General features: G+C 37.1%; 1 protein-coding gene across 1 annotated transcript in view; it reads left to right on the top strand.

Moving 5' to 3' along the window:
• The first annotated feature begins 310 nt into the window (after positions 1–310).
• The window catches only part of FGF2 (fibroblast growth factor 2), an 18,823-nt gene continuing 2,412 nt past the window's right edge, over positions 311–16,721 (top strand). Inside the window, exons 1-2 of the mRNA XM_007431267.3 lie at positions 311–891; positions 16,482–16,585. Coding sequence (XP_007431329.2) covers positions 699–891; positions 16,482–16,585 — 297 coding nt within the window. The 5' untranslated portion in view covers positions 311–698. The remainder of the gene's footprint in view (positions 892–16,481; positions 16,586–16,721) is intronic.

Genomic DNA, 16,721 nt, shown 5'->3' with positions numbered 1-16,721 from the left:
ATTGCGCAGGACCAGCTGCCGCACTCGGGACTTGTACAGACGCGGGCGAAAAGGGCCCCGGCGTAAAAAAGCGGAGCGAGTGCTGGGCAGGCTAGGGTTACGCGAAGGGATTTGAAGGAGGCGGGAAGGAACCGCTTCGCTTCTCCATCCTTGCCAGTTTCCAGCAGCAGAGCCAGGGCGAGCAATTCTCTTCCCTCTCCTACCGGACAGGCAGGAACCCAGCGCAGGGAAGCACCGGCGGGGAGGGTCGGGGGGCAGGAAGGAGGTGGGGCAGGGGGCGGCCGAGGAAACAAACAAGTAAATAATAGCGCGGACTGAGCGGGCCGCACAAGGCAGCCACAGGCGGTAGTGGCTCCCTCCCTTCCTGCACTGGGCGGCAGCAGGCGGCGAAGCTTTCAGCCGGCCGGGCTCCGCTGCGCGCCTGGCCGAAAGGACTGACCGAGGGTCCAGCTCGGAGCCGCGGAGCAACATTAAGAGGCTTGGAAGGGAGAACGGGAGCGGGACATCGACGTAGGCAGAGCGGCCCCCTGCCCCTTTCCCCGCCACCTTTCCTCCCTTTCAGACAGGCGCTCCGCGGGGGCAGCCGTCGAGAGGCGATACTGGGGGGGCGCGGCAGAGGTAGCCGTCGAGGCGCGGGGAGAGCTCGCGGAAGGGCGCCCAGAGGGGGGCCCTCGGCGGTGGCGGCGGGCCCGGCGGGGATGGCGGCGGCGGCTACTGGCATCACCACCCTTCCCGCCTTGCCCGACGACGGCGGCGGCGGCAGCGGTGGCCCCTTCCCGCCCGGACACTTTAAGGAGCCCAAGCGGCTGTACTGCAAAAACGGAGGCTTCTTCCTGAGGATCAACCCTGACGGCCGAGTGGACGGAGTCCGGGAGAAGAGTGACCCCCACAGTGAGTAGCCGCCTTCAGTCTTTGCCTCCGACCGACCGTGGCCTCTTGGCGGCTGCCTTTCTGGAAGGGGAGTGCGCGGACCCCTCGAGAGTTAATCAAGCGGTGGCAGGACGTGGAAGTCCCTCCCTTTACCCGTGCCTCAGATTATAGCTCGTCTGCTGGGATTGCTTTCATTTATTTATTCGGTTTTTACTCTGTTGCAGCACTTATGTCTCCGATTTTACCTAAAACGCCCCCACTCTCGTGGCCTTCGGGAAGAGTGAAATCTTGGCTATGCCAGACGCCCTGGGGGCCTGATGGGGGCTCCCATTGTTGGAACTGGCTGGTGGGGTAATTAATTCTGCCCCCCCCCGTCATCTTAAATTATATAGTCATTTTATGTATATAGTGTTTTTGTATAGTATTATTTTTTTAGGTAATTTAATATGGATATTTATTTTTATTGTTTTTAATGTTTGATTTTAATTGTGAGCTGCCCAGAGTCACTCTCTGGTGGAGATGGGTGGCATATATGTTTAATAAATAAATAAATATATAAAACTGGTCTAAGCCATAGTAACCGATCCAAAATCAACTAGTTTCATGGCTGGTTAAGTCTTCTTGATCGAAAATAAGGCATTGTAAAATATATATTTAATCAAAGCTTTAAATATATTTAGGCACAAAACATTCTGCCTTGTCAATTTGCCTCACTCCTTCCCTCATCTGCAGCACAATCCTCTGCAGGTCTACCTGGGAGTAAGTCTTAGAAATCAGCAGGATTGCAGCCCAAATCAGTTTGATTCTTTTCTTCTGCCAGGGAGAACTGGCTGTGGGAAATGTAGCTGTTGTGTATCTGTGTGTGTGGCTTCATCATTTATTTTCCAAATAACAACACTACTGCAGTTCCACACAGCCTCTGTAAATGCATAAAGATATGCCAGCTTGTGCCATTCACAAAGTATGCCACAGTGTCCAAACAGAAGGCAGTGGCTCCCAGTGCCTGCTAGCATTTTCCTCACCTTCCCATTTTCATCTGTGGCTCTTAAATGATAGTTGAGTTTGACCTAGTGCTCTAAACTGTAATTAATGTTCAGTTTCGGTTTAGTGCCATGTGTAGGGTTATCAGATATCTAAACAGGCAAAGGAGGACACAGACAATTGGAAAGGAGAACAAATGGGAAAAGGAGGACACACCGTTTACCTTTCTTGTCATCTGTGACAAAAATTACAGCAAAAAACTGTAAAAAATGTACTTAGGTCTATATGTATATGACATTACTTCTTCCAGCATCAAAAAGACTGGTTTAGCAACTGCAATATTTTTCCAACAAATCTTTATTCTCAAGAAGCTAGCGATAATATAGAATTGCTGACAACGCACTTTTCAAATTTCACCATCAAAATGTATGATGAGTCATGTGATCTACATACTACAGTGATCATAGATTTCAAGGGGCTGGATTGAAGCTGATTGCTGCAATCTGGAAATAACATCAATCTAGGCTATCAAGTCTGTTGACAGATGAAGGAAAGAAAGAAGCAGACAATTTACAAGGTCACAATACATGAAAGTTTGAATGACTACTATTGTAAAAACAATCCCCCACTCCAAAAACCCCAAGACACTCAAAAAACCAGTCAATATTTGATTTTAAGGCTATGCCTGACGGATGGAAGACATGAGGATAAGAAGGAGGACGTGCCCTCCTTTTGCCAGACATTTGGTAACCCTAGCCATATGAGGCACCATCATGATTTGTAAACCACGATTTATGATTTAGCATGAGATGTGAATATACCACTTTGATTTGAGAATCTGTAGTAAAAAATAAACCATGGTTTAGTATAATGCATGAATCCAGTTAGCTTTGGGGGGCTGACATGCAGCTTTCTTCTCTTTGGCATCCCCTCTCTCTAGCTTCTTATATGCAGGATTTTGTGGTCTAGAAGCCACTTCGTGCATTTGATGGTGAAGTGACAATTAGTTAACAGAAGTTTATGTTAAAATATATCTTTAAAATTTGTTTTTAAGGTGCCACAAGACCCTGTTTTGCTTTTTGCTCTAACAGTCCAGTCATGTAATTGTTTACTCTGAAGTAACTCCATGTATCTCATTGGGACTTAAGCCTTGATAAGTATGGCTGGCTCTCTGGAATTTGTTCCTAATATGTTTACCTGTTATTTTATTTTTATTTATTTTATTTATTTTTAGAATTTTTATCCCACCTGTATTATTTTTATAAATAACTCAAGGTGGCAAACATACCTAATACACCTTCCTCCTCCTATTTTCCTCACAACAACCCTGTGAGGTGAGTTGAGCTGAGGGAGAGTGACTGGCCCAAAGTCACCCAGCTGGCTTTTGTGCCTAAGACAGGACTAGAATTGCAGTCTCCTGGTTTCTAGCCTGGTGTCTTAACCACAGAAGTTCGGAGACATTCACACACTGCTTTCCTTTTGTGAACTGTATTTTTCAACTCTCCCCCCTTAACTTTTTAACTTATATTCCATGGATGCAAAAAATCCAAGTTAAGTAAGAAAGATAGCAAGATGGAATCATTGTTCCTAACTAATGGCACTAGGAATCCTGCAGATAGTTTGCATTCTGCACTACGCTATCAAGCGCTGTATGTTTTTACTGTTATTCTAAGATCATGAGAGGACTAAAGTACCAGATCCATGTTTGCAGTACATTCTACCTCCATAATGGATACCATTTCCTTATTCCTACTAAATCCTGACTTTGGAGTCCTTGGGGTTCTCTGAGCTTGGTTCTTTTCTTGCAAACGTTTCATTACCCAGCTAGGTAACATCTTCAGTGCTAAAATGGGATGGGGTTTGCTCTCTATTTATATGCTGTGGCCTGCCTTGCCAGTGCTGGTGGGGGTGGGGGTTTTGTTTTGCTCCTCTGAACCAAAGATTCAACATTTCAGTACTGCACTTTGTATTCTGCTGTAGCATCTGCAGCTATAATTGTGTCCTTTATTTCATGTAGTGTTTGCTGTGTACCCACTGTTGCACTGGTTCCAGCTATATTAGTTTTTCACTTAAATCTTTTCCACTTAGAAAAAAGCTTGTGTTTGTGTCGTGATAGTATCTAGCCATCTTGCCTTCTCAACCTGTTTTTTTCATTCCCTTCCATTTTTGCAAGCATCAGGGTTTTCTCCAGTGACTCTTGCTAGATTTATATGCCTCTCTTCTTCAAGAAGTTCAAGGTGGCATACATAATACAGTTTTTCTTCCAAGTAAGTTAGGCTGATTGTCCCAAAATTATCCATGATGGAGCATTGACTTGAGATTGTAGTCTAAACACCTTTACGTTAACAATGGGGCATACTGGCTCATAAAGGTAGATTATAGGTTGGATTCAGATATAGATGACCAAATCTAGATTTCTATTTCTGCGGTATCGTTTTCAGCTGATCCTCACTGTTAGTGAAGATACACTGTTCAAATTAATTACAAATCAAGCAAACTGAAAAAAGAACAGAAAAGTTACTCATTTAGAGGGGAGAAAACTGTACTTGAAAAATGAAAAGAAAAATGAATTCTAGGTTTTCTATTTTAATTTTATAGATTATTTTATAGATATTTTTGGTTGTTTTTTTTAATTACAAAATTTTAAAAAAATGTTATTTATAACCAAATGTTTTTGCTGAATTTTGAAATAAATTTGTTAGGTGTATTTAAATTTCAGAATGGATGAACTGGAAACTAAGTTTTTGTAGCATACCACTGTGGATCTCCATTTGCATTCCCAAATACACTACATTCCTCTAATAATCTTATTAAAGATTAGTAGAGGAATATAGTGTATTTTGGAATGCACTAACAGCAATATCTGTTTTAACACAAAATCCTGTAATTTGAGAGGTTTCAGCTGTATCAAAAGTACTACAGCCTTCTACAGTGTCAGCATTTGCTCTGGTTCCATGGTCTCATATTTAAGAAGAATTTAAAATATCTTTTATGTAGATCATATTGTTGATGGAATGAAGTCAACATAAAAAAAATACTAGATTTTATTATTCTTCCTATTACTGAAAGGGATTCCTCAGTCTTATTAAAAATGTTAGGTGATGGTCACAAATGGCTTGTAAGTGGAAATAGTCCTGTGGTTAATTCATAAGTTTTTTTTCTTTTAGGTATGCAAATATTCCTGGCCTTTGTATTTTCTCTATTAATTGTAGTCTGTTCTGAAGACTGAAAACTGAGTTTGAACTGATATTTTGTCTTCTTGAAAGTACATTCTTTGAAATGGTTGCATTTTCTCAGTACATTTATTATGTTTTCTATAAAGCTTTTGTTTTTGATCAACACAAAGTTGAATGATACTTTCAGTATCTCTATTAATATTTGGCTTTTTACAATCATCCTACACCAAATCCATGTTTATTTTTTTCCATTTCCTTTGCTTCATATTTCATCCATATTTGGTAAGACTAGGGAATTTCTTAGTGTCACTAAATCTTAAAAATTATATAGATTGTAATGAAAGTTAATATATTTTGCTTGCAAAGCTATATTAAAATAACAGTAGCCTCTGGTAAAGGCATTGGTATAGGCTCCCTATTAAATTTCTGTGGTAAGATGAGTTGCTCTGAAACAATAACTAGCCTTGAAGTGATAACTTCTCTCCTCCACCTTTTTAGTAGCTGTACCCAGAGTTCTAGGGACCCACGTATGCTTCTGGAATTATGTACATCTGCTGTAACATGTAATATGGTTTGCAAATAATTATTAATGTGAATCAAACCTCTAGTACATTTTCTAGAAACCAAGATAGAAGCAAACCATGTGAAATGTGAACCCAGCTGGAAAAATAAATTTGGGTTGGGCTAAGATTTTTGTGTGCTGGATATCTCTGTAGACATATGATATGTAAGTAGCAGATTAACTACTTGCTTCAGTGGTAGGGTTTTCCCACTTCAGTATCTGTGGCTAGAGGGTTTTATTAAGGCTTATCTGCTTCTCCCTCACCTATAATACAAGGGTGGGATTATAATCTTATGTGATGCTTTATTCTTAGTTTCCCCATGAGTAAGAAAATATTGAAAAGTAGCATCACTCTTGGTACTATCCCAGACAACACATTTGATGGTAGAGGATTGCCTTAAACTTAGAGCAGAAATTTAAAAGAGCAACAAAGTGAGCAAAAAAGCAAAGGGTTTAGAATAATTTCTCATCTTGAGCAGATCAAGGAAGGTCCCAAGGGAAGCATAAATGATTGTAATGTATCATGGTAAATAATCTTAAAATCTGATTACTGTATCATGTTTTATTTTGGGTTTACCAAACAGGGTTTCTGGGCTTGTAAGATCTCTTGCATTGAGGAAGTTATGTGACAAGAAAAATTTAATCTACCCAGCTATAAAAGCATACCTTTATGAAATAGAATCTGGTCACTGGGTGTATGTTATAAAATGATAGCCATTTAGGAAATAACTATTAATTAAGAATGCCGTAAGAGAATCAGTAGATGTTCTTAATTTCCAAAGAGACTCTTAAGTTTACTTTCTTCCTTGACACGGCCAAATGCACAGTCTCTAGATATTTGAGATCAAACTGTCCAGGATCTTGCTGAGTGAGCCTTAAACATTTTTCACTGCAATTTGTCTGGTAATATATGATTCACAATACAAAAGAAAGATATGGCTTATCTTCTTGTATTATTGATTATGAAGTTGATGTTGACTCTTAGCAATGACATAGATTTTCTCCAAGATGTCCTAACCCTAATCTGGTCCTTCAGGCCTTTTAACAGTGCATGGGTGAAGCATTTAATCCATCTAATTAAATTTAAACATAGGCTTTGAGTTAATTCTAAATATTGTTTGACTAATGAAAGAAATTAGAACATAGAGTAAAACATATTTCCCAAATCTATGTTTGTTTGATGATATATAAGAGGATTTTATGTATGCGTCTTTTTTTGTTGTAGATTGTGATATAGTACATGTATCCAACAAGGTTCTGTGTGAATAAATACCTTAACTCAGGTACTGGAATATATATACATATAAGATTAGTTTAAATGATTGGGACTGCTTACACAATGCTGAAGAGATGGTGCTGTCCGGTTTGACAGTGCTGATGACATGCTTAGGAAATTATTTCTATGGGAATACTGTAATATATAATATAGAATTATCAAGGTTAAAATGGATATATTGTTATCTCTAGTAACCCTTAATAGACTTTTGCTTACATCAGGACTGAAATGACGAGGTTTTAAGGATTTGTTTATAAATTAGAAATGGGATATGGGAAGAAGAGATAATTTGTTTTATTTTAAGAGGTGACGTTACTAAAATTGTTTATACTTGTGATGAAGGGGGAAGTCATTTCTTTATATATATATTTTCTTTTTCTTTACTATATTCTTTTTTTTTCTTTTCTATTTTTTCTATTTTTTCTTTCTTCACCTTTTTCTTATTTTTTCTTTTTTCTTTTTGGTTTGTATTAGTTTTTATTGTTGCAATTGTAATTTTTAATAAAATTACTATTAAAAAAGAATTCATAGTTCTGATTCTGGGTAACATTTGTGTTACTGTTAGCATGTCTCCTGCTTCCTAGTTTCTTTAATGTTGTTAACATCAAGATAATGAACATAATTTGAACTGTTTTTTTTTTAAACAAAAAACTTGCAACCTATTCTAGACTTCTCTACATTCTTAAGTGGTTTCTACTTCCATCTGCTCTGCTGAATATCTAGAGATAAATATTAAAATTACTCAATTTTTTGCTGTAATGGTACTTATCTTCAGTTTCATATTCTGCTTAACAAAGGACTAACAATTCCTTTTTGTCTTTCTATAACTTTATACTTTCTATTCCATTTTTTGCTATCTAAGATTCTCTCATATTTTACATTTATTTGCTGGCAAAAAGAAGAGGAGACAAATGAGTTGTTTCAGTATAAATTTCTGTTAACGTATATTCATCATACACTTTCAGTCAGGACACTCATCTGTGTATCTGTGCACACTGCCTTGTTTTCCTTCCAATTTCAGTACTGAAACAGATTTTCCTAAAGTTTTCCTGTTTTTTTCTACTAATTCTCTTGCTCTGTCCTTTTTCTTATACCTTTGCTTTGCCTTTGTTCATGCTTCCTCTTGCCTTCTTTCAATTATGTTCAGATATTAACATAACTAATTGTTTAATTACTCTTTACCACCTGTCTTCTGTCTCTGGGCTATACCTGCAAACGTCATATTTTTTCCAATTCTAATTAACATTTCTAAGATTTCCAGAAAAAATGTTATCCTTAGTGATGTATTTGATGTTTCACAGCAGATGTTTATAAAGGTCTTTTGATTCCCCCCTATCCCCCCAAAAAGCAACAGTGAGAGGATGCCTCTAGATGGGCTGTTTAACTTAGTTTCTACATACATACATACATACATACATACAATTCCATAATACATTTACAGAGGACCCTTGTTATTTGCAGTGCTCCATTCCAGCCAAATTGCCATGGATAACAATACTGCAGATAATGAAATAAAAAAAAAAATGCGTAGGCAAGAGTCCATCCACCATTTTGCATATCAGTAAAATATGGCCCAAATCACTCCAAAACTATGGATAAGTGAAACCCTTTATCACAAACCTGAATGTGCAGTTCATATTTTCCAGGTGTTGCTATGTGAAAATACAGATAATGAGAGTCATCATTATACCATCATCAGTATTCAGAATTAATGTTGTGTTTTTGTTCTAGTTTTCAGTGGACACAAATGCTTAATCTACATTTGGTTATACATAATTTCATACAAAGGTGTTTTCCACTTCTCTTGTTTAAAGGCTGTTGGGGACTGCAAAAGTTTCAATAATAGAGCTGTGAATGTACAAATGGACCAGTTTGGACATCTCCAAACCCGTAGTACTGTTGCCTTATAATATGAAATAATCAACTTAAATAGAATCATAAGGTACTTGGCTGTATGTCACATACTCCTTTGGTAGTCATAAGCCATGACATTAAAAATCCTCATCTGTTGAAATCTTTGTGTGTGTGTGTGTACACACACACACACACACACACACTAATTGAGATATTATCAATTTTATATATATTTATATATTTTAGTAGAATTGATAATATCTCAATTAGTTCCATTTGGTCTCCTAAGAAAGCCATCATCAATGAAGAACAGTCTTTTTCATGGAATAGCAGTACACATTGGTTTGCTGTAAGTTTATCCTCCTATCAATTGAAGAAAAAATACACAATCTTTTTCAACTCAAACAGAGATTTATGAGGGATAGCTGAAGCTATATTTTTATTGAGATGGTACGCAATAACAGTGTTCTACATTTTACAGAATGTAGTTTTGAATTTTCCAACAATTTATACCTTGACTGTCACAGGTATTATATAAGTTGCTTAATGTGGAACTGACTTTATTTTGCTGAATTCAGACTTGATATTACAAACCAGGCATTTCTAACCCAAGATTGGCCACTTAGTCTTTACAGTTGAACTATGTTTTGCCTCTAAGATAAAATCCAATAATTGCACAATTGCTAATCAAGCTATCCAGATTGGATTTAAGGCATGGGGTGAGGGGAAGGGGTTGCAAGGAGGGCCCAGGTGACACAACCAGAAAGGTAGTGACTTTCCAAGAGAAGATAGGCAAATTCCAGCTTTTTAAAAAGATTTTAAAGAAAGCAATGGGAGTGAAGTCTCTGGGAGACCAACTACTCTCATTTCCACTCTTAAAAACTCTCTAAGGCCACCAAAACCAAGCCCACAGTGGCACAGTGTTAAGGTGCTTGAAGCTATATATGTCCCATAGATCATGGGTTACTCACCCATGCTTTAAGGAAACTAAATTTATCTGTCTTTATTGGCCTAGTATTCATGTGACTTTATGTTGGCTTTAAAATAACCACCTGTATCAGTTTTTAGACTTTTCATTTCATGATTTTGATCCGTCATTTTTGAAATTTCATTTGCTAATGAAAAAGCCTTAGGTGATCTTCATATTCCTTTATTCTGTACAGGATACACAAGATTCTGCAATGCCTATATATCTTTTAAATTATTCATCTCACTTATTTTAGATTCAGTGTCTTGATAAAACTCATTTTAAATGTTATCCTTTTTTCTGTGAACTAATTTAGGAAATAGCCCTATCCAAAGTTTCCTAGGAGTAAGTTCTACTGAATACAGGGGAACTTACTACTAAGTAAGCATTGATAGCCTGTATCATCATGCCTTCTTCAAGCAGTGAGGTGTCTACGTCAGTTTTTCTTTCACATCTTTTTTGTAACAGATTTCTTGTAAATATCCTAATCTAGTTAAAGCCTGCTTACTTTTTGGTTTCCAGTGCCTTGAGGCCACAGCAAATCTGTGAATTAAAACTGGGTCATTGGTGACTTGCTATAAAGATGGGTGGTGCAGTGGAGGCAATGGGATGCAGTGTTCCCTACCTGGATCACCCTGAACAGAAAATAGGACACTGACTAAATAAATGATGCGCTATTTAAAAGTTGGCATATACTACAATAATTGTCTCTTTTTTTGAGAGAGAGAGATGAAAATTATGTCTTTTTCATGTCTTAGTTCAAAACTGAGTGAGATTGCACCATGGTGGCAAAGAAGAGAAGGCTGCTTCTTCTGTACCAAAATATTTATCAGGATTTTTATTTCAGTTTGTGGCTACCTATTCTTAGGGCTTATTGAAAGTTACCTATAAAATTGGACTGCATAGAGAATATAAGATGTAGGTACAGGTAGTCCTTGCTTAACAACTGTTTGTTTAGCGACTGTTCAAAGTTATAATGGCGCTTATAACCAGTGCCTGAAGTTACAACTGTTGCAGTGCCCTGTGGTCATGTGATCACGATCTGGGTGCTTGGCAACCAGCTTGCACTTGTGACAGTTGCGGCGTCCCGGGGTCATGTGATTGCCATTTGCAACCTTCCCAGCTGGCTTCTGGCAAGCAAAATCAATGGGGAATTGCGTGATTCACTTAATGACCATGTGATTTGCTTAATGACTGCCACAAAAAAGGTAATAAAATCAGGTCTGGTCATGTGATGATTCGCTTAATGACCTCATCACTTGGCAACCTAAGTTCCAGTCCCAACTGTGGTCTTTAAGTGAGGACTATACATATATTTTTAGAAGCTTTACCTGCCCACATGTGTTACAGTGCTTCCAGTAACTATTCAGGTTCAGCTTAAAGGATGGGAAGCCATCAAGCCATCTAAATGTTTATTCTTTGTATTTAGCATCCAGCCGAAGTAGCCAAGAAATCTTTCTCTTTTTATCAGAGACATAGGATAGATTGTCATCAAGGATGCATCCATACCAAGTATTCACTCTAGAATTGGTATTTGTTGTTTAGGTACACATAAGATACCTGTATTATCGGAGGAGAGCCGTGTTGGTCTATGGTAGCCAAAAATCAGGAGGCGTCTGGTAGCACCTTTTCAGACTAACAGATTTTATTAAAAGGCATAGGTTTTCATGACCTATAGCTCACTTCCTCAGATGCATATCGTGGTTAAAGGTTTCAGGCTATCTCAGGAAGTCTCAACACACAGAATGGGTTTTTTAACTCATTATAATTGTTAATTGATAAAGTAATACTTGTAATCTGTTCTACATGTAACCTGCATCTACATAACCACCCTGCCTTCTTTCTCCTATCACAATTTAAATCTTGTATCAATTTAATTACCCCATGCATCTGATGAAGTAAGCTGTAGCTCATGAAAGGGAGGTAAAATACAGGCAGTAGAGTTACTGGCAGTGTTTTACTTGCAGTAGAATGGGAAGCCGGAAACTTCTTTTAGCATTCTTATAAGTTAATTTGGCTGTTTTCTGATACCTAGCTAATAAAGTATCTATAGATTAATTGTTCCTGTGAGTTGCCCTGCAGTACTTGAATGTGCAGTAACAAGATTTAACTTATATGGATTTGGCCCAGTAACTTCACCACAGAATATGTCATACAGGGCCTCATGAAAGAATTTTCCTCAGAGGGCCTCTGCAAATATGTTGGAGATGGGCCTTGAACTCTTGGCTCGGAATTGGCTTTTCCGTAGCGGAGACGGTAGTAATGCTACTCATTGATCTAGAGACGTGCAGCCTGAGGTTTTTTCAGTGCGTACACAAGCTGCCTTCTTGTACACTGAAAATGAGAAGTGTTCTTCTGATAATTTTGCCAGTTGAAGTAAATCAGCTGCACTTGAGAGAGAGAGCAAAGGTTCAGATGCTGTGTGTGATTTCCCCCTCCCTTCTTCTCTTTGTAAGAGAAGAAGAGAAGGTTTGTTTACTTTATCTGGCTTATGCAATGTTCTAAGCAAAATGGATTTTTTTTTTATTTATTTAAAATATTTGGGACCTGGGATTATTAGGGAAATTATTCTAAAGGGGGGAAAAAAAAGACAAAAAGATTGTGAATGCTGGATAATAGCATTCTGTTGGATAACAGAAAATATTGGTTCCTGCATTTATATAGAAATAATCACAAAATTATTGGCTTAAAACCAACTCTTTTTTAGCTGCTCACGTAGAAATATTTTAATTGTGTGTGGGGTGAATGAGCAAGTAGTGTGTAGGCTTTGGAATTCTATTTGTATTCCTATGAACTTATTGCTCATGATTAACAGATATGATAAACCCAAATTAATACATAGCTATGACAGAGTATGTGTATACATGGGGAAAAAATCTCCCCATGTTTCCATACAGATTGGTTCCTAAAGGAGAGAATAAGCTGAAAAAAATCCACTGTATAAACTGTAATATTGACAAATCATTACCACTTCCTCTCTGGAAACAGAAAGAAAATATGAACTCACCTATTCAATATACGTGTTATTTCACTTTTGGATTCTTAGCTTAGCCACCACCTTAATCATTATTGATAAACCAATAACCAAAGCATATGCAGTTATGGCTTTGATCAGATTTAGAATGCAATCCTACATATTTACTTGAAATAAATCCTACTGATTTCAGCCCCACCATGCTCATAGAAATTTACTTTTGAAATGATTACTATTTAGGTTTTTTTTTAAAATCTGATAATATATTTGCAATGCAGTCTTAAACTTAACATCAACATAGTTTACACCCAGGTAGTAAGTCAGTCAGATGAGCTGAAGGGATTCCTGCCATGAGAATGGGAGAACAGTAGAAAAAGCAGAAAGGAAGAAGGGTTGGAGCCAAATATATTTTTCCCTGTTAAGTGTAAAACTATTAATACTTGACTCTTTGGAAAAAAGTTGGTCATCTCTACTTTCTGTAGGAGATTGTTTGCAGAATATAGTACATCGTTTTTAATTCTTAGCAAAGGTGGACATTACCTTGTTGTCTCCACTATTTAAATAGCCTGCATTTTCAGTGGGTCATTTTTGTTGGTCATTTTTTCAGTGGCTTTTTGTTGGAAAAATTTGGAGCTACAGAATACTATGTATACTTTTGGTAATACGTAACTGAGAGCCAGTTTGGTGTAGTGGTAAAAGGCACCAGGCTAGAAACTGGGAAACTCTGAGTTCTAGTCCTGGCTCAGGCACGAAGCCAACTGGGTGACTTTGGGATAGTCACTCTCTCTCAGCCTTAGGAAGGAGGCCAGGGCAAATTACTTCTAAAAATCTTGTCAGGAAAACTACATGGACTTGTCCAGACAATGACCACTAATGACTTGAAGGCACTAAATAAACAAAAAATGTGTATGGTTACAATTCTTCTGCGTTATTCAACACATTCTATGAAATGACAGTCTTTAAGTTTGCAGAAGCCAATGATTTTTTGGTTCTTTACATTATTTACAACACTAAAAAGAGGCATTTACTTCAAAGAGGTAGTCACATATTTTATTTGCAGTTTTTAGGGTTTAGAAGTTTCAAGGTTTGGTTATATATCAATAATGCTGTTGTATGACTGCCTATAGAACACACTTTATCAATCCCTTTTATCATTACCAAAATTATAATGCAATTAAATCCAAGCAATGCTTATAAAATGTTGCAAGTTTACTTAGATTTCCCACAGTTCTGAACAAAGAGCTATATTACGTTAATTGTGTGAGTTGGTAGATATTTCTTATATATTACAAATGGTGTGAGGGGAATATTCTAGCATCTACCTTTACCTAGTAAGGCATGGTAGAAACCAAATATGTCAATACATGTAAATATTAATTCATTGTATTCCCAATCAGTGGAACAGTTGCCTTGCTTTTTTCCCCTGTTAATTAGGCTCAGGTTTCCAGGCAGATGTTGAAAGAGGCTTTTACTCATTTATTATATCTTTACTATATATGTTTAGTGGGAGCAGAGAAACATGGTGTTTCTGATAATAATAGTAAAATATAGCTAGTAAGGCTAAGGTTTTAAACAAGTAAATAAGGGACCTAATAATACACCGACAGGTATCATGAAACAGATGCTTTATTTAATGATAAGTAGCCTTGGGATGCTAAGTCTTGAATAGAAAGTGTAAGGGAGATTCGTAATCCTCAGACTACTAAATCTCTGTCATACAGCAGCAACATTTCTATTTAGGATGGTTTTTTTTTTTTTTTTAATATAAGGTACTTTTACTTTCCCCAGGGAGGAAGCTGTATTTTGTATTTCTGGAGCAAATTTGGTTTAAGTCATTGGTATCAATGATGTTTTTATTCCAGTAAATCCTCAATTTAATGCTCCTTGGTTTAGGAGACTTTAGATTTAACTGACTAAATGTACTGTATCTACAGTATGTGTTGTCCAAATTTCAAACAAATCAGTTTAAACAATGTTCACTGCTTCTCCTTGGCTATTCATTGTTATTGGAAAATAAGGTTTTCTCACATATGTTTTGAGGTTTGAAGAATCCCATTTGACTTTAATAGCCTGTTAAACCAAGGGTTTACTATAACTTTTGAGATCAAAGCCATCATAATAGTCTATGGCCATTAAGCATTTTTGGTGAATCAGCTGAAGAGCCTGTTTATGACTTAATAGGCTTCTGTACTAAATGGAAAACATGGGTTATAAAACTATTTTAGACTAGTTTTGAACTCATATATGAATGTAAAAACTGTGATTTTTTCCCCGTCTTTAGTGTCTTCAGCCATTTAAGTCAATTCTCAATTTTGTTTTCTAAGTAATTTTTTAGACGTATATGTATATGCTCATTTTAAATACTTGTCTGCATCTTCAGTAGAAGGCATAACACTCATTTAAAAGGAAGGCAGGACTACTTACCTAACAAATATTCTAGTTTAGAGTATATAATGTCAAAGGGATAGAGATTTTTGTGACACTGTTGGATTCCAACCCTGTGCTCCTGGAAGCATGTTGCATAATCAGAAGTACAGTAATAGGAATTATAATCTACAAACTTTTGAAAGGCCACAGATTTCCCTGGTATAGAGGAAATTCACACCCATGCCATTTTGAGCCATTTAGCAAGGAAAAGGAACATTTGCAAGTAGGTAGTCTTAGACATTGAAAACATAATAGTCTTGGAATAATTGTGTCATATCCTGAATTATTATCAGTGTCAATTTGCATTTGCAGCAGGATAAGGTATGATGGATATTGCCCTATGAGGGAGATCTCTAAATCTCTACTGAGAATCCAATTGCTCCCTCCCTTACTCATGGGGACTGTTTATTTAGCAATGCTGCCAACCATTTCCTTTTCTTCCAAGAAATCCCTCTCTGCTCCGATTTACTCAGCAGAGTCCTTATCAGAATGAAAGTCACTGCTTCATTATGAATTCAAGTCTTTAATGAAAAAGAAAAGTAGGACTATCCTGAAGAGGTTGAATTCACTCAACCACTATCCTAATGGGCACACATGTGCACACACACACACACAATATAGAATAAAGTTACCATGGCTCAAATCAGATTTCATAAAATAAAAGTGAAATGCTAATCAGCTTGTCTGTAGACTACTATATAGGTTCTGGATCACCAACCCAGATTTCATGGATTGGGGTCTCTTTTCTTAAGTAGCACTTAGACAGCACTAGGAAACACTTTGATGGATACAAAGGACTGTAGGCAAAAGCAAAACAGGGCTGTTTCTCTCCTCTTAAAATCTCACCTGAGAGGGAAATCTTCTCACTCACATTCTATTGTTCAGAGTTTGATTTTCCCAAGTTTTGATTATCTCTGCCCATTACCTGGGTGGACAGATCAGATTCAGATCCCCCCCCCCCACTATTTTGTGCTTGAATGTCCTGTATTGGGATTTCTCCCATTCACTTCAGTCTGTTTGTAATATAACTGTGAAGGTAATAGTCATATATGTTTATGCAATATATTGATGATTTATTGGGATTATTCCAAAATATTGCCATAGATTTTTGGGTATGGATGCAAAATATTGTTCCAAGGAAGTGTGTTCTATTAGCCTTTCTATTTCAGTTCATATGGGACATTCAGTCAATTTAGTAATACCTATTATGTACACAGTGCATCTTATTTATAAAAAAGTTAAACGACATTTTTAGGTTTTTTCTTAAAAAATAAGCCTAATTAGCTTTATTTTTCCATGTAAGTATCCAGACCTTAATTTTAAGCAAACTGAAGAATAACTTGTAGGCTGATAAATTATTCAAACATCATGATTGTCTTTTTCCCCCTGTTTAGTCAAGTTAATACTTCAAGCTGAAGAGAGAGGCATAGTGTCGATCAAAGGTGTACGTGCAAACCGTTTCCTTGCTATGAATGAAGATGGGCGATTGTTAGCACTGGTAAGCAAATGTCACAACATTTTATTTTTTCCTTCTCATAATTAAATTAAGGTTTTAGGACAGAAGCTTTAATATAAAGCTTTATATATATATATATATATATATATATATATATATATATATATATATAGTCTGC

The sequence above is a fragment of the Python bivittatus genome, unplaced genomic scaffold (assembly GCF_059951505.1).
Source record: "Python bivittatus isolate LINGU-HERP-01145 unplaced genomic scaffold, Pbiv_v1 ctg000070_np1212, whole genome shotgun sequence".
Taxonomy (NCBI): Eukaryota; Metazoa; Chordata; class Lepidosauria; order Squamata; family Pythonidae; genus Python; species Python bivittatus.
Note: the sequence above shows the minus strand (reverse complement) of the source record. Positions and strands in the feature narration are given on the sequence as shown.